Source organism: Harpia harpyja, chromosome 17 (genome assembly GCF_026419915.1).
Source record: "Harpia harpyja isolate bHarHar1 chromosome 17, bHarHar1 primary haplotype, whole genome shotgun sequence".
Lineage (NCBI taxonomy): Eukaryota > Metazoa > Chordata > Aves > Accipitriformes > Accipitridae > Harpia > Harpia harpyja.
In genome coordinates this window covers 21,091,602-21,114,104 of record NC_068956.1, presented here as the reverse complement: position 1 = coordinate 21,114,104, position 22,503 = coordinate 21,091,602, and the positions used below count along the sequence as shown (strand labels likewise).

At 39.8% G+C, this 22,503-nt stretch overlaps 1 protein-coding gene across 1 annotated transcript in view; it reads right to left on the bottom strand.

Moving 5' to 3' along the window:
- ZC3H12C (zinc finger CCCH-type containing 12C) overlaps window positions 1-22,503 on the bottom strand; it is a 44,415-nt gene that overhangs the window by 6,026 nt on the left and 15,886 nt on the right. Inside the window, exons 2-5 of the mRNA XM_052812771.1 lie at window positions 16,983-17,749; window positions 4,426-4,565; window positions 1,429-1,663; window positions 384-490 (exon numbers count right to left, since the gene is read on the bottom strand). Of these exons, the coding sequence (XP_052668731.1) occupies window positions 384-490; window positions 1,429-1,663; window positions 4,426-4,565; window positions 16,983-17,677 (1,177 nt within the window). The 5' untranslated portion in view covers window positions 17,678-17,749. The remainder of the gene's footprint in view (window positions 1-383; window positions 491-1,428; window positions 1,664-4,425; window positions 4,566-16,982; window positions 17,750-22,503) is intronic.

Sequence of the window (22,503 nt, the reverse complement as noted above, 5' to 3'; positions counted from 1 at the left end):
GTGCCTGTAGGGATGCTCAGTAGCTAAACTTCTAACAGCTCAGTCAATTTTCTGGAAGAAAACTTTGATGTCTTATGACCAAATCACATTAGAAAAAGGCTTTCTGGAACCTGCAGAATTTAGGTGCTGTTTTGGATCTATTCCTATGAACAATTTATGCTCCTTTAGTTCAGCTAGTAGACAGAAATGTTCTCTAACTAGCACATGAAAAAAAAGCACTTCAGTTTCCACCATCAGTTCATTATTTCAACCATTCTCAGGTTAAGACAACAATGTAAAAACCTCTGTTAAAAGGCTTTTATTTTTGGCAGTGTTAAAGTAAAGCAGGAGCTTGGTTCCCAGTCCCAGCAGTACAGAAAAACTGACAAGTTAAATCAAATTACCGTATGGACATGGTTGCTTCTTATGTTCTGGCACAATAGGCTTCTTCCTAAGAAAATTGTCCAGACTTGGACCATGGCGGCCAAGAGGATCATCAGGAGGCATAAATCTATAAAGCAAAAAAAAAAAAAAAAAAAAAAAAAAGTATCATGGAAGCAAGCAAGCCTTTTTATATTCCTCATGCAATGACCAAGAACCTCATGGCTGTGTCCTACACCATAACCTGCCATGCTGACATTTTTAAGCCTGGGTATTTTGAGAGCTGTTTTGAAAGGCCACCTTTCTGCTACAGGTACTGCCTGAGACATAAGTCATAGAAATAGACTGTGTGGACACTCCTAGTCTGCTTCAGACACCTTTAGTCTAGCTCTGCTGACTGCTCTGCAGCAAACCAGGGCTGCACACAACCCATTCCTAAGTGAAAGTAAGGGCAGCAATACAGGCAGCAATTTCTTAAAATGCCACAACTAACTTTGCAAAACTGTGCTGATTGTCTAGGACTCCTCCATCAGTATTTAGGCACTCAAATACAGGTGTCTGCTTGGCAGAGTACCAAGTCCCTCCCACTACAAGAAGCCATCAGTAGTAACTGCAGTTGATCTGTATGCCAGGGTATGAAGATACCCTAGATGGATCTAAGCAGACAGTTGAACTAGAGATCTCCTGAGGTTCATTCCAACATGGGTTTTTCTATGACTCTAGTATTTAGGAGTCTAACCACAGGCACTCAAAAACCACAGGCTGTCTCAGTATATCAAGAGAATTGGAATATTATACCATAGTATACATCAAATATAGCATATACATTGGCATACACCAAAAGAGTTAAAATTGCATAAAAAATATAAAAATATTGTTATAAAAAAGCTCTAGCAAAAACCAGATTTCGAATACTTTTAATCAGAAGACCAAATTATGATCAACTATTCCTCCTGTTTTCCTACATGTACCTAACAATTTGGGTGTAACATAAGAAATTCATACAAGTCTTCAAACTGTCCTTTCCTCAGTTATTTTAGTGACACATATAAAGATAGAATGACTTACTTGTCATTAACAAATGAATACATCAGCAAGCGTTCATCTATGAACTTCTTCCATTCAGGCTTTTCATTAGCTAGATCCCTGTAGTTATCATTAGAAACAATGATGCCATCTGAATCAAAGGCCAACTTCACTATAAATCGGTCATCGTAGCATACCACCCTTCTCCCTTGCACTCGGCGGGATGGTGTGAACACCAGAATCTTCTCCTTTTCTAATTTACGCAAGATTTCTTGATCTACAAGGAATAAGAATCAAAAGTTAAAAAAGAAAAAGAAAAGAAAAAGATATTAGTTTAATCTCCAAAGATATTAGATTTGGGGAAGAAAATCCAAGCATTTAGGACTAAACAAGTCTTAAATGGTTATAGTCCAGCAGAAGGTGTGTGATATATGATATTTGAAGTTACAGTCAGCAGGCAACTGGCAATACTTTCAAAAAAACCCACAAACAAATCAAAACCTTCTCCACACCATTTCTCTAAGACTAACACAGGGGACCTTGTTCATGTTGCTGTGGTTCAAAAGAAACACTACTTATCAAAATGTCTGTGAAAAGCTCTGTTTGAAGGGGTGGTTTTAAACATTACTGAAGGTTTCAGCGAATAGGACGACTACACCCAAGTACAGCCAAGGGTTTCCCGTAACTGAGCTCCTTGGTAGAGACAGACCTCTTCCACATCTTTGTGGTACCCAGCAAGAAACATCTTTTGAAATAATTCCAGTAGCCCATGTTAATGGGACTGTCTCATAAAGGTCTCTGCCTACCGAGAGAACGGGTTACTACTAGTACCCTCAAGGACTAGAAAACCCACATTCTGTACAAACACTCAAGATCTTCACAAACATTAACAGCATCCCCTAAAAAGACCTCTGATGCCATCTTGTAACCAACAGCAAATGTGGTTTTGGTTTTTGTTTTACCTCCAGTAATAGTTCAGCATGTATCTTTCCTTAAAAGGTTTACAAATTTATATACAAGGTCTTATCAAATCCAAACACATTTCTCTTTAATCCTGATAAATAAGCATGTTTAACATTTTATGTAATTCCTTCTTTTCCTACACAGTCTGTCAATCACCTATCCAAAAGCATTTTCTCTTTCTTTGTGTGGAACCTGGAGATCCCAAGGAGCTTTGAAAGATGGGCTCAGGCTACTAAGGAGGTTGTACCTAGCACTGAGGCACATACCCCTTGTATTGATTCTCCTAAAGCTAAGCAACATCTAAAATGGCAGAAGATGCTTGCGCAGTGAATATGAGTCACGGCTTTTAATAATGGTTGAGATCTCAAATAACTCAACTGTTTTGTAACACAAGAAACTTAACAGGGAACATGTTCCATCTCAAAAAAAAAAAAAGACTCCAACAGGAAGAAATACAGCATTAATATTACATATAAGCAATATATTTGATACAAGCATTTATCTGCTTAGTAGAAAAAGCAAAAGATTTTAAATGAAATCCAACCTTTTTGTATTCACACCCCACCCCCCGCCATGCAGTAAATGATGAGTAGGAGTATGATGGAGGGTGACTTTTTTTCCCCACTAAGAAAGAATAAAAAAATCTGCCATGTAATGATTGGTAGGTAATAATAAGAAAGATGCAGCTGTTGTTTAGTCCAAGAAGCTTCTCATGAATACTGACAGTCTAGAACCATCCTTACATTAGTCATCTAAGACTCTTCCAAAATTCCAGGTGGCCACATATTTCAGGTGTGTATCTCTGGAAATGGAGTGTCAGCACAATGTATTTCTCAAGGCTAGTAGCAAACAGGCTTCCTGCATCCTGATAAGAAAACTGAAGAACCTCTGTGTTACAGAAGATAACCTGCTTTGATCTTCCTCCCATTTTCAGGGTCCATGATGACACACGGCAAACTGATTTTTCATTGCTAGACAACTGGTCAATTCTAAGTCTTGCTACTTTCTTGAAAATCCTTTTGGGGCTTCTAGCCCTGTCCACAGCTCGGAGATGTCACAATTTATTTCTAAATAGCCAAATCTTTACTACTTAGCCAATGCTTTTCTCATACCTCAAACACTAGTACAGTGAAAGAGAAAGGCTCCAAGAGAAAGGCTGCACACTGTCTGTGATGAGGGGAGAACAGCAGCTTTCCAAATATTTTCTTGCATCAACATGATATAGTCTAGTAGCAATCAAGCAAATGAAATGAAGTGTTGTGAAGATCTTTCCAGACACTTGAAAATGCATGTGGTAATCAAAACATGCTTCCATACTCTTTTAGAAGCCATAGCTACTACTCTCAAAAGCTTCCCCTGCTTTCAAGGTAGCCAAGTTAAAAAAAAACCAAAACAAAAACAACCCAAAAAACCCCCAAACCCCAATCCCTTCTCCCTCCCTAAATTCTAGTTTTTTTTTTTTAACCCCAGATTCTCCTCTGCTTCAACTTTAGGGCAGAGGGAGGACGACTCTCCAGCCTTCACAGAGAATCAATTAGTTTGATCAGGAAATAAGTACCTATACACCGATTTTTTTTTCTAGAGAAACACATTCAAAATTAAAATTTTCAAAAGCTGTCTCACTTGTTAATAGTAACGATGAAAAGGGGAACTGTTCCCTTTCTGTCAGGACAATTCCTGTAACCCCATGCGTGGGCAGTGACTCACTGCAGGTGACCAGCAGACAGACTAGTCTGGCAGCATCTGCTCACCACTAGAAAGATCACCCAGTGAACCACTAACTTCAAACCTCTTCGCTGCCAATGCTACATGGGTATAACAGTTTTAAAAAACGGAAATTACATTCTTCAAGAAATAAGTAGCAATGTTAATGGAAAATTTATCAGGCAAGCAGAAAAGGAGGACTTGGAGAGAGCATTGCTTTGTCTTTTTCCTTCCTGAAGATCACAGTGAAGTTACTACACCAAAGATACTTTCTATAATAGTCTTTCATTTCTAAAGATTTATTCATTTGAGCAGTAGCACTCATGCTGTGCAAAGTATCAAACAAACCAGCAAAGGTGGAACAGAGCTTACCTGTGATAAGAGCATCAGGTCTTGACTGTTCTTTCCTCCATGCTGGCACAAACACAGTAACATCCTTGTGGCCTCTTTCCAAAAACCAGTCTACCGCCAATTTGATTCCTCGACATGAAAATACTTCTTTGTTCCCATGGCTGAAACAGACATTAAAATTCCTTATTATAGGACTTTTTTTCTGCTACGATGGTAAGCAGAGCACAGTGAAATGCGGATCTCAAAGCCATGCTCTTCACTTGCTCCTTGGTTTTGAAGGGCAGCTGGGAGTCAGTCTGAGCCTTGCCCAAACATTGCCATCACTTGCAAAATGGTGTGGGAGAGGCATACTAGATCTGCCAAACATTTTTAGCATCTGTACACAGATTTGACAAGTAAGGAAAAATACAAGTAGGGAGTGTTAAAAATCCTCATAGCCCAACCTAAAGTACTGGGTATAACAGGCACCACGGAGACTTGATGAGGGAAAGCAGGAGGCCTGAAATACCAACATGAAAGACTGCAATGTGCAGTCAGATGAGTACTGAGCACTGATGCGCATGGCGGCAGGGGAAGAGGCAGCAGATCCCCGCTACAGGGGCTCTGTGAGGTCCCGTCTGAACAGGGAGAGGAAAAGGTCTCCAAGCCCAAGGGGATAGCAGGCACACTGCAGGACAGACTAGGCAAACTGGAGAGACTGTCCAAAATCAACACGACAAAACTAAGAATTTGCTTAGTACTGCACTTCAGAAGGAAAAATTAATTGTGTATTAAGGAAGCTGTGGAGAGACAGTTAAGCAGAAACTGATCAGACACAAGCAAAACAAAAGATGTGCATCTGTTGTGCAATAACAGTCTGAGGTAAGGCAAGAGACACAATTATGTAATTTTCTAAAGGCAGACGAGTCCTCAGCCAACTTCTACATCCAGTTTCGGGCACGACTTATTACAAAAGACACAGATGAAGTGTAAAGAATCCAAAAGAAAGTGAAACGAGACCTATGGGAAAAGGCTGAAGGAAGTGCATTTAGTTAATCTGGAGAAAAAAGGCAGTGTGTGGAAGAAGAAAACAATCTTCAATATATAGAAGGTAATTAAAATAGAGGACAGCAATCAACCATTGGCTGTCCATAGAAAAGTTTTGGTAGCAGGGGGCTGCAGGGTGGCCTCTGTGAAAAGAGATCAGGGGCTGCCCCATCCCAGGCATGCCCAGCTCTAGCCAGCTCCACAACCGAGGAGAAAGGAATGAGGGAACACCAAGGCTCGAGGAGGAGGAGGTGCTCCATGAGGAGCAGGTACACCCCCAGAGGGACTTGCAGCCTGTGGAGAACAGGAAAAGTGCGAGAAGGAAGGAGCAGCGCAGAAAAACTGCGACGTCCTGGCCCCGACCCCCTGCACTGCTCACTGCCTCTCTGAAGGGACTGAGCGTCACCTGCAGCTCTGACAAGGCGCAGGAGAGGTGTCTGCAGCGGGGCTGTGATGAGGGAGCGGGGAGGACAGGGGTTTGGAGTGAAGCGAGCCTGGGAAAAGGAGAGATGTTTTTCCCCCTAAGTATTTTAATGTTTGTCTTTTTTTGTTTCCCAATACCTGAATCAGTAATTAAGTATTTGTTAACTGGCTATAAATTAAGTTAAATTCCCCAAGCCGAGTCTGTTTGGCATGCAACAGTACTTGGTGAGCGACTTCCCTGTCATTACTTTGACCCATGAATTTTCTTGCTCCTGTTCCTCCTGTTTTCTCCCCCATTCTGCTGGTGGGGGGAGCTGCGGCCGACCCACGATAGTCCCATTGGGTAGGGACAGGAAAGTCCTTAACTAGCGTAAGGAACGGTTAAGTAGTATCTTAGAAAAAGCCTTCTAACTGATCAATGGGCCAGTCTGCGCATGGATTTTGGGATCTCCTCACCAGATACTTTGCAGAACAAGTCGGATGCCTCCTCTGGGGCCAGTCTGGGTTCTTCATGCTCAGGAGGAGACGAGCAACTTTTGTGAGGTCTCTCCCAAGCCCACAGCTCTATGTAGCAGAAGAAACACAGGGGCATCGCAGCAAGCTGTTACTTTTCACTTGGCTGGCTTGTCGTGTATAGCAGGTATGCCATGATCTGCTTTCCACAAAGGTAAAAGACAATTCTTTCACCGTGGAGTGATTTGTGAAGGTGACAGTATGATGATGGACAGCCACAGCGATCCTAAAAGCTCCTACTGGCATGTTTCAAGGTAAACAAAACCACCAGAAAGTTGTTTGTTTTTTTTTTTCCAGTAGGACCATTTTAAAGTACCTACTACTTCCAGCTTTCTAAAACATAGCACTGCTGTACATTCCTTGATACTTTGAGGGAGCTTGAGTAATTCTGCAATGGATGAAGTGCCACAGTAAAAGTGAGAAAAAAATTGAAATAATGTTCAGATTCCAGAAGCATACAAAGGAGGTGGCATACATGTTCACCTGTGTGCACATGTTGAGAGAGAATGAGTCGCAGCTAACACCTCTCACAAAGCATCATCCTCAGCAGAAGCTGTGTTCAAGGTCACAGGCCCCAAGCAAAAAAATAAAATAAAAAAAAAATTAAAAAAAAGAGGGGGGGGAAAGAGCCCACTAACATTATCTGGATTTAAGTGAGGAACTCTACTACTTCCTCTTCTAATGATGCTGAAGAAATGACCTGGGAACATAACCATATACTAAAATATTGCAATTGTTGCTGGCCATAATAATCAAAGTTTGTATATTTTAGCTGGCACAGGGTACTCCAAGGATAGTTTAAGTCCATCTTCGGTGCCTATAGGGCTATAGTAGGAACACTGTCAGAAGCAAGACATCTATGTACCTCAATATCCTGTTTAGCTATGGTTATAGGCCTCTGCAGTAATACATTCCCTGTTTTGTATGATAATGTCATGTAATACACTATTACATTGTAATAACACTGTAATAATAAAACACATAGCGATGTTTTTTCTAGGCATTGTTCTATACTGTACAATTATTCTTGTACTTGTTTGGCTGAAAGAGTAGTATCTTTGTGTATTTCATACCTGCCCAGGAATGGGAAACCAAACCACACACAGATATGTCACATTTAAAATGCACATGCACATATGCATAGGAAAAATGGCCAACAGTATTTCTAGCCATGGCAAGTCTAATTACATCTCCCTGTGACAACACAAAACCAGGACACGTGGTGGGCATTCAGTACCCAGTGAGCAGCCATGAGGCCTCCTTTGCAAAGCCTGATAGAAGAAGTTACTGTTCATGCTATCAGCAGGTCATGTGCAACCATAAACATATTGCAATCCATTTTAAAACAGTCAGGAAGGGCTTGTTCCAGCTACTAAATTCCAGTGAAATCACTGTACTGTTACTACTCTAAACAACCTCCACGGTTTCAAATGGATAAACCCACTTTTCACTCCTGATGGCAAACAAGCGTTTTGTTAGACTACATTTTAGTAACAGTACATTTCTTGCTGTAAGTCTGAGAAATCATTTCTGGAATGAAATCCTGGCCTCCCTGAAAGAAATGGACATTCTTGCCTGTTGCTTTCCATCAGGTTGGAATTCAAGCCACATTTTTAAAGGCAGAGGGAGGACCAGGCAGTTCATCTCCTTAGTTTTCTCTTGCCTAATACAGACTATTAAAATTCTTTCATCCAGCACATAAATTTAAATATACTTAAACTGTATGCAACAGAAATGGGAAATGCATTACAAGGCATATTAGCTTTTCTGCACTGCTGAGCAAGTGGATTTATAGCTTGTATAAATCTTCACATTTTTTTCTGCTCCTTTTCAGACACATGCCTAAGCTGGTATCTGAGTGGATACAAATTCCAAGAAATTTAAATGATTAGTGAGAAAGTCTGTGAAAAAGATATGCAATTAAAATTTGTTCTTTTCTTCTGTTTTGTTGTCATGCAGATTTGATGCTCTCCTTTTTGTGATCTTTGTGCGTCATCAGCTTTAAGTTACATCATATGGTGAAAAGACTGAAATCATGCTGCTGCTTCTGACTTTTTTACAACTAACCAGAAGGAAAAAAAGAGAAGAAATGGTTGTATTTGTCATGAAACTTTTCTTTTAAAAATCTCTTCCCAGTTATTAGAAGTATGTGAAAGCTCAGAGCAGTCAGGATGACAGCTGTAGCCCTGGGTGAGACATTGGTGCATACTGCTTTGGTTCTGCTTGCTGACTATGTTTAATCTACCACTTTTAGTTGAAGGAAAATGAAGTATATTCCTTAAGAAGTATCTATTTCTTTCACACCATGCATGAATGATTCTTTTTATCACCACTTCTATATTTGGCCTGTTGATAGCTGTGGTTTTATTTTTAAATTAAAAAAAAAAAAAAATTAATATAACACTTCCTGAGCAAAAATCAATCAAGCATTTTCTAGGCTAGGAGAGTTAGTATAAAGTGGCAAAACATCTGATGAGAACATTTTCATTTTCTCTGTTACCGTCCTAGCCCCCAAACTAGATTTTCAAGTGACTGTCTTGAAAAGAGTTGTGGTATACACTCCTAAACCACTGACTACTTACAATAGTTGCAAGACTTCTGGCATGCTCTAATGCAATATTCAAACCAACATGGAGCTCTCAGATTTTCAAAGCTACAGAAAACATACACATTGATGACAAGGGACATTAGAGGTCTACCTCTAGATTAGATCTAGATTAGACATTGCTGAGGTCTACCATAAAGTCTGTTGCAATACCCATACAGGTTTTTATACAACTGAAATCCGGATACATCAAGGTACTTCCCATGTAAAAGCATATTGATTAAAAGCAAGAACAAAAAAACTAAAACACAGATCTGCCTGGTAAATTTAGAGAGTTACCAAACTATTTTCTTTTGTCATGTCATAGCAGGAAAACAGTGTTCAGTCCATAGCATAGAGAGATAAGAATTTCTACCCTGTATCATATTAGTGACTCATCGGTCTGGCAGCCTGGTTTTGTCACTAGCGTCATCCCTTTTCTTTTAATTTTTTTTTTTAAAGCTCTACTAATTTCTTAATCACAGAAATAATTTTTCCAAAGCATTTCTCAGTAACCCAGGCCTTCCATCAGTCCTGTATTTATTCCTTATATATATATATTTTGGTGCTGACACGAAGTGGATGAAAGTTCTCAAATGTTTTTTTTTCCATTAGCCCATGACAAATCATCCCAATGCTTTGAGGTCTTTGAAAGAAAAAAAGCCTTGGAAGCTGTAACGTCTTTCAAAACATCTTTTGTCTGTAAGGCTTCCAATGCCGAGGCACTCTACGGAGTATGGCAAGCGCAGTCGCCAGCCAGACATACATGTGGGTGTCTGATCGAGCAAGAGTCACGCAGTCAGCAGTCAGAGGTCAAAACAGGCAAAGAGAAGTTATACTCAAAGTTGCCAGTGACAAGCTCCTATCCACATGATCATTACTTGTTGGAAAAATATTTTTATCTATTCCTTAAAGTGACTTCTCAAAATAACCTAAGAAACTAGACAGCCAGTGCCACTGAAAGATGAATGTCTGAATCAAGGTACCAAGATACAATCGCATCTACCAAGCTCAGCAACATGCAATCTGAGAAGAGGCTAATGCAGCTAAATTGTTAGTTTGTTAAAATACATATACAATTAAATTGCCATATGAAAATGACAGATGGAATAGATAAGACAATCAAACCATCCTTTGGTTGACATAGTTTGCAGTTGTGGAAAATCTTCTATGTAGACAGGGTATCAGCGAACCTTTTACTACAGCCAAATGACCTGCCTCATGATTAAGGCACGGGGACAAGACTCAGTTGCCTAAACAGAGATGTCTAATGCTAGTTAGGCACCTTTGGGTATCTCACACTTCCTCCAGCTGAATGCCACTCCTGAATGGCACTGGGGTCTCTGTCATGTCTGTCAGGCCTGGGTGTATGTTTCTGATGCCACCAAGCACCTAGAACATCCATAGCTGAAGGGATAGCTGAGCATGAGAGCTGTAAGAAAACTAAAAAACCTGTCTGAAGTGGGAGTGCATTTAACTAAAAAACAATTCCCCCAAATCAGCATCTTCCTCTCACAAATAAAAATAAAGTATGCAATGGTTATCTCGCATTGTGTTTTCCCTTGTGCAATGAAGTACCATCAAGCACCATTTAAACATACAGGCCAAGGTTTTCCAAAAGGGGAAACTGAAGTGCATCACCTCCATGGCCTGGGAATCCTAAGGGTGAAGTTTTCAGAAGAATCTAATTGCTCAAAACAAGATTGACTGATTTCAACCTGCAAACCCAGATGGCACTTGATCAAAATACTTCAGTTCTTTTGCCTACATAATTCTGAAAGTGGTTGCCTAAAAATTATAATACAGCAAATAAAATATCCAATTATTTGCTTATAAGTGTTATCTTCATGTTGCGCGCTCTGTAAGCACAGCAGACTTCTTTTATGCCTATATGTTTTCAACATAATTTTATATACTTTTATGTAAAATTTGAAACTCATTCTTTTTACGTTAGCAAAGTCTGAAGGCACCCAGGGTAGCCAGGGAAAATTAACAAATATGGAACAGAAGCAAATGAATAATATAGTTAAAATTTTCCCATTGTCTTTGTAACTAACAACTCTGTTCCTTATTCCTTACTTCTTGGTGGCAAAAGCCTGACTTGGATTCCAGCAACGAGAAGTATCACAGCAATAACCAATTTTAGGCAATTCTCAGCATCCCAACCTTATCCTTGAAAAGGACAAGCAAAGGAAAAGGACTGTGCAAATATGCTGCAGTATATTTCTCTCTTCAGAAGGAACTCCCTCTCTCTCAACCTCAGCAGTAAAGGGAACCCTTAAGATGAAGGGGCAAAAGAGAACCTCAAAACCTTGCCTCTGCTGTCTCTTGGAGAAAGAGGACCTTCTCCCCTCCATTCCAGACTGTGCAGGCTCAGCTGAGGAAGCCAGGGAAGAGCAGGTCCAAGAACACACTGGAGAACAGACAGATGTCGGGGTGAGGAGCTGACGATCTGCTGTTGCTAGATGGGTAGAGATCACCGTCTTTTGTCTACATCACTTATGTAAAGGGAAAATTTAGGGTAGCTTAAATCTCATCACACAGGGATACAGAATTACTATTGACTGAAATGTGTTACCTGTCTATTACCTATGCTGTGCAGTTTACACTAAATAAGGTCCTGAGCACATTTTTATGTCTATGGACAAATGCCTACCTTAGTCATGTGGACTAAGGTTCTAAATGAAGATTTTGCATTACAACATCATCATCTACATGCAAAAAAATCCCCACCTTATGATGCGGGGTTAGAGCTACACAGTTCTCTGGAAAGCCAACACAGGTCACTTCTCAGGTATGGCATGACTGAATCCAGGTCCTACCCCTTAGTCCAGCCTCACTCTCAGCTGTGGGAAATGTCTATCGAGCTCTACAGCTGTTCTAGGGGATTATCTAATTCGCTGTTCAGCTCTGATTTTAAGTTTACACACACATGCACAGAGAAAAATCAGTCTCATCTGTAAGAGCATTCTAAAAAAAGACTTTCTGTGTGTTAGGCTTAAACGTGTAGTCATCTTTACTTTTCTGGAAAAGGATTAAGTCAACACCATGAAAGCTAGAATAACGAAAGAACAAGACCAAATCTGAAGTATCCCATAGAAACTAAATGGGAATTCTTTAAGTCATAGCCTGCAAAAGCCACCTTTCTGCTATTCAGTTGAAAGAGTGGGTTTGCTTTGTTTTTAAAACTTTAACCAATTCATATTCTTTAGCCAATATTGGAGCTTTAAACTTGAAATACACAAGATGTATCTGAGTAACGGTTTTCAGTTTAAGGCACAAAAGACAAGCAATGCCATCTCAAAGTATAAGAAAAGCTTTCCAAGCATTACCAAAAGGCAGAAAAATTGAGAGGTGGGTTTTTTTTTAACTACAGTTTGCTAAAACATCTTGTCTGGAACATGAGTAGTCACCATACATGCTGGCTCTGGCTGGCCAGAGGAAGTTATTCTGGCCCAAGCCTTGTTTTGTGCTGCCCTCAAGGAACCACAAATCCACCCATCATCAGTTGACTAGATGCAACCAGTTACACAAACATGAACATCCAGTCACGTAATCAGACATCCTTCCTCCTTTGTGTCAGACCTAGCTGTTTTCCCAACCACAAAAACACCGGGTTTCATCTACAGGTCTAATGGAAAAATAATCCTTTCTGATTTTTTTTTTCTCCAGATTAGGGAGCTGAATCAACTCATTTTGCAGCCACGCAGTCACTAGATGAGATGCAGGTAGGAAAGCATCCCCAGCAGTGAGATAGAGGCGAGACTGAAAGTAAGCCACTCTGTGTCACTCATTAGATGTTTTGTGAAACTGCATCCTCAATTAGTCATGCAAGTGAGACACAGGGAAGCACATGGATCCTTCCAGAAGAGGACAGCTGTCTCATCCTACTTGTATTATCAGACATCACTCACCTCAACCTTCTCTACAAAACTTCCCCCCGCCCCCACCAAACACATCCTTTAAAGGAAAATTAGCAGTTCTTATCTAGAATAATTCTAATAGTAAATGGTATCATTAAGTATGTGTATTACAACAACATGGGAGTAAGAATATAGATCACAGTCTACCCATTTCTGTGAGAACATGTGAGAGCGCTACCAAGAATATCTCTTGAAAGACTACCTACAGTCTTACTTAGGGCACAGACCCATTTACCTTTAGCAACTCCGAAGTGAACTCATTGGCCACAGCTTGGAAAAGCAAAGAGGAAAGAAAAGAATAGACTGTGCCAATTTATAGGTTAGTTACTCATAACAGGACCCTGGACATTTAGATACAGAAATTTGAACAAGATTGTCTGAACTGCAGGTGAACTCCCATATCTCCCCCAATGCTTTGAACATTGTTCTTTTACTTGTAAAAGCTGAAATCTTTCAAGTATTTAAAGTGCTTATTTACTATTACCTGTTTTCTTGAAGGGAAAAGGACAGATCCTGCCGGTAAACAACTGGTTGCACAGCTGGTGTCAGCAACAGGGACTCATCTTTTACAAACATGGGACTGGCTTTCATAATCAAGGACTGATTTCTAGGAAGAGGTGGGAACCACTTGACCAAGCAGAACAAAGTGTCTTTGCTAATAGGCTGGCCAACACAGCAAGGCATGAACAATCCAGGAAGTTTCTGGAGTGCATTGATGGTAACTTCTTAACGTGGGTGACTGAGGACCCAACGAGGGAACTTGCAGGACCTCATACTTACAAACAAGGAAGAACTGGTCAGAGATGTGAAGGTCAGGGGCAGCCTTGGCTGCAGTGACCGTGAGTGGTGGAATTCAGGACCCTGTGAAGAGCGAGCAAGGCAAAAAGCAGGATCACAACCCCAGACTTCAGGAGAGCAGACTTTGCCCTGTTCAGGAGAATCCCATGTGATATGACCCTGGACAGAAGAGGGGCACAGGAGGGCTGGTTGATTTTCAAGTATCACCTCCACCAAGTTCAAGACTGGTCCACCCTGATGTGCAGGACGTTGGGCAAAGGTGACAGGACAAGACTTTCCTGCAGCAGAGGTTAGGGAACACTGAAATGGGACATTCCCAAGCTGCTGGGCCCTGATGGAATGCACTGAAGGGTGTTGAGGGAGCTGGCTAATGACAATGTGAGGGCCACTCTTGGTAATCTTTGAAAGGTTGTGGTGACTGGGGAATATTCCTAAGGACTAGAAAAGAGCAAATATCCCTTCTATCTTCAAGGAAGGCAAGAAGGATAATTCAGGGAACTACAGGCTGGTCAGCCTCACCTTGATCCCTGCAAAGGTGATGGAGCAAATCCTCCTGAAAGCCCTTTCATAACAAATTATGTAGCTTAGGAACAATTAGCATGGATTTTTATGAAGGGGAAATACGCCTGACCAACCTCATGGCCCTGTGGCGAGTTGACTGGCTCAGTGGATTAGGAGGGTAATGGATGCTGTTTATTGTGGCTTTAACAAAGCTTTTTGACAATCTTATAACATCCTCACTGACAAACTAATGAAGTATGGGCAAGATAAGGGGACAGAGAGGTGGGCTTAAATCTGGCTGAACTGCTGCACTCAAAGGGTTATGATTAATGGCATTAAGTCTAGCTGGAGGCCAATCAGTACTGGTGTACCCCAGGGACTGATACTGGGGTGAGCATCGCTTAACATCTTTGTTAATGACCTAGATAACGGGACAGAGCGCACCCTCAGAAAGTTTGCAGTGGATGCATAACTGGGAGGAGTACACCAGATGGGTGTACTGCCATTCAGAGGGACCCTGGCAGGGTAGAGAAATGGGCCAACAGGTACCTCTGCAAGTTCAACAGAAGGACATGCCAATCCTGCACCTGGGGAGGACTAACACCAGGCATCAGTACAGTTTGGGGGCCAACGAACCGGAAAGCAACTCTTAAGAGAAGGACCTTGGGCTTCTGGTAAACACCAAGCTGACCATGAGCGAGCAATGTGCATTTGCAGCACAGAAGGCCAACAGGTGTTGCCAGCAGGTCGAGGGAGGTGATCCTTCCCTTCTGCTCAGCCTTGGCAAGACACATCTGGAACGCTGGGTTCAGTTCTGGGCTCCCCAGTATAAAACAGCCATGGACAATACTGGAGAGAGTCCAGTGAAGGACAACAAAATTAATCAAGGGACTGGAGCGAGCACCTGTCATAGGAGGAGAGGCCAAGAGAGCTGGGACTGGAGAAGAGAAGGCTCAGGGGGATCTTATTCATGTGTATAAATACCTGATGCGAGGGAATAAAAAGGACAGAAACTGACTTCTCACTGGTGTCCAGTGACAGTACAAGAGGCAATGGGCACAAACTGGAATACGAGAAATGTTGTTTAAACATAAAAAAAGAAAACTTTCTTACAGCGAGGGCATTCAAACACTGGCCCAGACAATATGTTGCGTCTCCATTCCTGGAGGCATTTGAAACCCAACTTGACATGGCCTTGAACTGACACTGCTCTGTGCAGGTGATTGGACTAGAAGATCTCCAGAGGTCCCCTCCAAACTGAATGATTCTGTGATTAAATTTGGTAGAAAACAAGTAAAGACCTATTAATTCAATTCTTGGATACAGAAAGACTGTTACATTAATAGATATAATCTGTTTTAAGGCCCTGTAGCATGCATTCATCTTTGGCTCATTTTATGTAGGTGGTCAAGAAAGTGAATTGAGCATAGGAAGGCAGGTCCTAAATATTTATGCTAATAGCAGAATAAACATTAAGGAAAAGCGACTGATCTGGAGCTGCTTCTGGAGTGTGTTCAGCGCAGTTTGTGGGAGAAGCTGATCCTAAGTCCACCCACCAAGTCTGAGCTGTGCTAACTAGCTAACACTTACACAACTGTTTTAGATTTATGTGAAATACAATCCAAGCCCATTTTAGAAGTCTCTGGATAACTTCTTGGTTGAGTACCAGAACAATGTTCGTTCAACTGGACATACTTCCTTTACAGTTCAATTTGAACAAAAAGATTAGGAATGACACATCAGGCAGAAAGAACTCACAGGAATACCCCATTTACAAAGAAGCATCCTTGCTTTATGGATTAACGCACCTACTTAAATAAACAAAAACTATCATATTGTCGTAAATAAGAGTTGTATTTAAATTTCATTTTTAAAAGCCTCATTTAAAGGTAATTGACTTGATTAGGAGCTAAAAAAACTTGTGCCTTTAGCCCAGAAATGTCTTGCACAAACTTTTATTACTAAGCTAATGAAAACCACATCAAGGCATCAGAAGACTAAAATTGACCTTCCAAACCATGATGCTAGTAATCAGATAATCCTTATGAGTTACCCAATTAGTTACTAATTAATTTGTCATTCAATCATTTATATAGCCATAAACCCCCATCTCTCAGCATGCTTCTCTCTGCCATCTCCTCCCTCTAATCACCGATGAAGCATGAACCTCAGTGCCTCCCCACAGACCAGTTTCTTGCAATGCAACTAGATGACTGGGATCAAGATGGGTGAATGCTGTAGGTTATCTGTGAGGATACGCCGTGGTATCTGTGGGCATGTAAGTGAAACTCTGAAGCATAGTAATCTCAGGAATTAATAGCAATAAAACCTAACTCCAAATCTGAGAACTAAGACCAATTTTACAGACAGACCAGTTATCATAGAATGGCCTACCAAGAATAAGTATCCTTTAAGCCACTTAATTCTAAATCACTATTTTATAATCATAAAGAATCTTACATTTGCTTTAACCTCCTGTATGTAACTGGATACAGCAATTACCCATAGCAATGGTGCCTACCAAAAATTAACTAAGTACTAGGCTGGCAGTGGGAAGGAGAGATTTGATAGTTGCCTACAAAGGGAGACTGGCATTAACCTATGGTTGTTTTAACTGTGAGTACAAACCACTGAACTCTTACAGACCTCTAGCCTGATTACAAGACTGGCATACTGTGGGGTCGACGAAGACACTTGCGAGAGAACCTGCATACAGTTTTAGGCAATTATACTGAACATCAGTGCTTGAATGGGAAAAGGTCATTCTGTTTTCATTTAAATATAAAAGCAAAAGCTTCATGGTCACGTACCTCATTGCAACATTGCTGCCATCAATAACTATAGGCCTCAGGTTGTCACCATCCTCTGTCACATCCTCCTGCTGTGGAGACTCTGACCTTTGAGACTCTATGGAAGACGCTTCACGTATTACACTAGTGTTAGCATTAGTTACAGTCTGATCAGTCTCAGTTTTATTCCCGAGTTTGACAAGTTCTCCCAAAATATCATTTATTAAAGCATCAGTACCAAGTTTATTTAGTACAAGTTGAACCTGCTCTTCAGAGTAACCCAACTTAAGTGCAAACTCCAGTTTGGTTTGATATTCTTTCAGCACATCAGGGGGCTTTTTGCCTTCCTTAGGTACTATCTGAGCCTCTTCTATCCTAAAGTCTTGCAAGATTTCGTTTCTTTTTAGTATATGAGGCTCTAAGCAAGGAGATCGGCACAGCTGTCGGTGAGTCTTAGGCAGTAAGTGTGATTCTGATGCAGAACTATTCAGTCTCTCTGAATCATTATCAGAATTTGTGCTTTCTTCAGAGTCACAGCTGGAGCTTCCAGAAGTCTCTTCAGATGCCTCCTTGTCTACATCATCTTTCCTAGAATTAACCTTATCCATTGTTGGCTTCTCTGCCATTGACCAAGGTACAATTGCATTTATTTGTGTGCCAGTGCTCCCCACATAAAGGTGGCCTAAGTCATGCCCCAGATGATCCTTCAAGCCCATGAAGCTGCTGCGTGTACTTGACTCCACTTTGCTGTTTTTCTTGTATTCCTGAATATAAAGTGTTCCGTATTCCTAAAGAGAGAACAAAAATGTTGCAACTGGTTACACATATTACTTGTTTTGTATTTTCTTGCTGCTTCCTCAGAACTGCATTTATTCTCTCCCAGCAGAGAAATACAACTTTTTTTTTTTTTTTAAAAACATGGAAAACTTTTTTGGGGAAAAAAATTTTCCTAAGGAACATCCATAGCTAAGCAAATAAACAACTGATCATCTGTTTTCTGAGTGTATCAAATGCTTTTACTTAAACATTTCTAGAAATGGGTTCGTGAAAGAATAGGAAACCAAACACTGCAAGTTTACCTACTGTAATGTAGAGACAGAAGTCTTGTCATGATTTAAAGGAACCGAGATATTTCTTCTAGCTTAAGACAGTATTGTAACAACGAAAAAAAAATATGCAGCTATAAAATACAAGTACTAGAAAAGCTTTTTAAACTAAATACCTTAAACTCTGTCGAATAGAAAGAAATTAGCATAGTACTAGATTATCTGGCTTATTAGGCAAATATAAGATATCAGAACACATAAAATGGATTAGTAACAGAAAACATGATTAAATAAAAACTTATTGGCCCTAAAAGACACTATCAGTTCAACTGAATACACTCAAACTATTTCTGAATTCCCTTGCAAAGTTATAATTAAGTCAAGAAAGACTAATTGGTCTCAACAGAGTGCTGCATTACTAACACAAACAGCATTTAGAGACATGGATTGATCTAATGGCCAATAAAGCCAATGGAAGCCTTTGCACTGATTGCAACAGACCATTCATCAAGCCAACAAGGCAACAAAATTAAAAGCTGATTTCAACTCCTGGACTAGACTTGTGCAAGCCTTTTGCTGAATCAAAACTATATATATAGATAGAAGTCATGGAGGAATTAAAGTTGCGGCTTTCTGGACTTCATACACTTGCCACATCTGTTTTTCTGGAGGAATTTTGCATAACGGTAGTTATACAGAAGTTAGCTACCCATTTCATCACAAGAATTACTTCCACAGTCTACATTTAAAAGCAGATTGCTACCTCTTTCCCTTATTTACACGAACCTTTGCTAACTGCTTCAAAAAAGTAAAAGATAAATTATTTCTCATAGATAAAAATGGACCATATGGACCAATTGTACTGCAAGGTTACCATGAAAAAGAAGAATTTACATTAAGGGAAGACTATGAAACAAAGAGGTCTTTCACACTTCCATCTTACAAGGCAGAAAATAAAAGCAAGATATAGAGGCAAAGGACTTCACTTGAACTTGACAGATACATTACAGATAAATTTCATCAAGGAGGACATACTGAGAAAAAACATTATGTCAAACAATCTCGTGATCTATACTAATACAAATTACAAGTATGTCTCACGAACAGCCAAAATCTCTCTCAGCAAATACATTAACTCTCCCATCCCCTTACAGGTTACCATTTAAGAATGACCCAGTACTTTTAAAATACGGTATACTTTACTCTTCTTGGGATAAAGGTCTGAGAGTGCACACAAGGGAAATTCATCCAGGCTTAAGACTAGAGAGAATCAAGCAAAAAACTCTATCTGTGGTTCAGTAAAAGCAGACTCTGTAGGCACTGAGTGCCAAGACATCACTGCTGTGGTGGAGCTTTTTGGTTATGGGGCACAAAAACTTCCTTTACCTAAGCATTTCTAGTTAAAATAAATAAATAAATAAGTAAATAAATCTATCATCAGCGTTTTCATCTCCCAACACCTTAATCCAGGCAAGGCTGATAGGAAAGAAAAGAAAGTTTTATTTAGATCTGATCTTGTTAGAAGGCAGCAAGGCTGTAATTTTCAGGCAGTGTATCAATGAATATTACTTTCTCTTAACTCAAAGCTTTAGGATTTCAAGCAACACCACAGATTCAACACAACGAGAATTTAGGAAATGAACCTTTTCACACAGTGATTTATTAACTAACGTAATGCACTTGATAGCACAGCGCTAGTAACAAATCACAACAATATCCCAATAAAAGGATACAGTTAAAAAACCAACACTGTGGTCTCCACAGAACTGACACCAAAAAAAAAAAAAAGAAAAAAAAAATCTCAAACAAGAAACCCCTATTGGAAGTGAGGCTGCTTAGCAACCAGCCTTTAGTTGCTAGGATGCGCTCCTTTAACATACCATCATGAATACTAGCACAGCGAAAGAATAATTTGGTATGAACAAAAGCCCATGAAAGAGAGTGGGACTTAAGTGCGTCTGGTTTCCCCTCGGAGAACAATGCAGCTGCCAAACCGATCTGGAAGCCCCGACATCATTGTTCCGCCAACCCCACAATCTGCTCTGACTCGAGGAAGTCTAGTTAATGGGCAACACTTTTAAGCTGGACTGAAAAGTTGAGCTGGCTCATGTACCGCTGCTGCAGAATACGGGGAGATAATGGGTCACTGCCTAAATCCGTGTACTGTGAAATGTCATTTTAGTATTGAACTAAAAGTAGAGGGAGGGTTTGTTTTTTTTTTTTTTGGAAGGAGGGAAGAGGAGGTTGCATATTAACAGCATGGAATAAACAAAGCTTTAAGCGCATAGATCAGAAAGAGGATTTTTTTTTCTTTTTTTAGTGTTAGTTAAAATAATACTTAAGTAATTCTCCAATCACTTCTTCCTTGACGTTTAAGTGCTTTACAGCAACTACAATTGTAACACCCTCCAGTGGGATTCAAAGAAGTCACTAGCATATGAATGTGTCTGAAGATCAGGCATTATATGAAACATACTTTAGATGATTTGCACATTGACTGCGTATGAAAAATGACCGTAAACTGGCCTTTGTCCATTGTTGGGAGTGTATACATAATCAGCCTTGCATCTATCTGCTTTAAGTCTCCTGTCAATCTCCATCCTGCTCCAATATATAATTGTTTCTTTTGCACAGAACTCTACTGCTTTTCAGAAACTATTTAAAGAATAGAGTAATAAGAGCAGCAGCTTTAAAATCTGCCACAGATAATATATAGTCATCATACTATTGCTTTAAAAGGGTAGTTAAAATGACGTTTACACTGTAAATCCAAAGCTAAAGATTTCTGAAATAGTTTTGCATAAGCAGTACACTATTCCTGGCATGCAAGCTGTATTTATTTTCAGACAAATTTTTACAACGTCTGTGAACTTTGTACACTGTATTTGTGGTCAGCAGCATCTCTTAGAAACGCTAGACTTTGGAGCGCCCAACATGATGTCCTTTATGAGATTCATTGATTAGAACCATGAAAATCAGATGTCATTGTTGAACGCTGCTGGAATTGATTATTTTATCTTGATTTGGTTAGTGAAGAGCAACATGCCAGCCAGTCTATTTGAATGAATTTGTATTGCAAATAAACAGTAGTATACCTATATTTAGGACAATGAAGCTCATGAAAACCAGAAAAGGTCACATTACCCAAGGAGTAACATCAGATAAGAACAACTCCTTGCACTCTTTATTTACAAGGAACTCTCATTATGCGCATATGGTTTTAAAGTATGTTTACTAATACAACGCAATATAGCCAAGAAAAATACCTCCTATGAATTCTGACTCAACTGAGAGCCAAAAAACCAAAAATCAGCCAAAAAATTCTTGTCAAGAAAGTCTTCAACTCTTGGTTATGCTCATCACAGCTGAGTAACAGAATTTGTATTTATGAAAAAGTTAATAAAACAGGTAACTCCCAATTTAGACATACTTATGACAACATAAGTTTTAAACTATAGCCTGTTTAAAACTACAGTATCTCACACTAGGTTCACTGTTAAAGGCCTAAAATACTGTATTACTGAGTCAAAGACATTTATCAAGTATGAATGTAAGACTCTGGATGAGCACTGTGCTACTACATTGTAGAATTGTAATCTTTTCCCATTTCTTAGAAGTCACCACTATTTATTTTCCACTAACCATTAACAATAATGAGCCCATTAATTCACTTTAACACAAAACAAATATTTCTCAAAGGGATGTGGGCAAGGAGATCATTTAATCTTTTAATATGTATTCAGAATATTTTCCACTTACAATTGAGCATAAGAAAAGCAATTTAATGCAAATTCAGTTCACAGAGGAAAATAACAAGGAGTAAAATAGTGTGTCATGTGGCACAGTATAACAGAAATCGTGTATTCTCAAAAGACCGTCAAAAGTTTCTGAAGATACATTCTACAGTGAAATAGTTCAGCATGTTTTCACACAGGCAGACTTTTTCTAAGTCTTCTAAACACAAAATGGAAAATATTGAAATCAGTTTGTTGAAACACTGTCATTACTTGTCACAAACAGAAGTGTAGAGCTGATCAGAAAAGAAAAAAAAAGAATGTATCAGTTATCCAAATGATAAAGATACTGCAACAATGCAAATAAAATAATGAATATGTAATAAATACCTACTGCTGTAGTTTCTATGTATTTAATTACCATTGTATTTCAGCGAGTGCTGTTGTCTGCATCATTCTATCCAACAAAGGAAGGATGTCCCATTGAACAGATTGGTTAATGCTCTGGGGCAACAGATGTCTACTGGAACTGCAGGAGACCAGCAACTGGTGGCCTGCCCATCTTCTGAAAACTTTCAATAGACTCATGCATATGTTCACACAATAGGGCATGTGGTAGAAATGCAAACCTCTTTTTAACCCTTTTATATGCTCTCTTTCCCTCCCAACTGATATATGAAGGTCTTTGTTTTGTTTTTTTCTTTACAGGATCCTTGGAACACAGGTTCATGGAGTATACAGTGATTGTTCTTCAGCCTAACA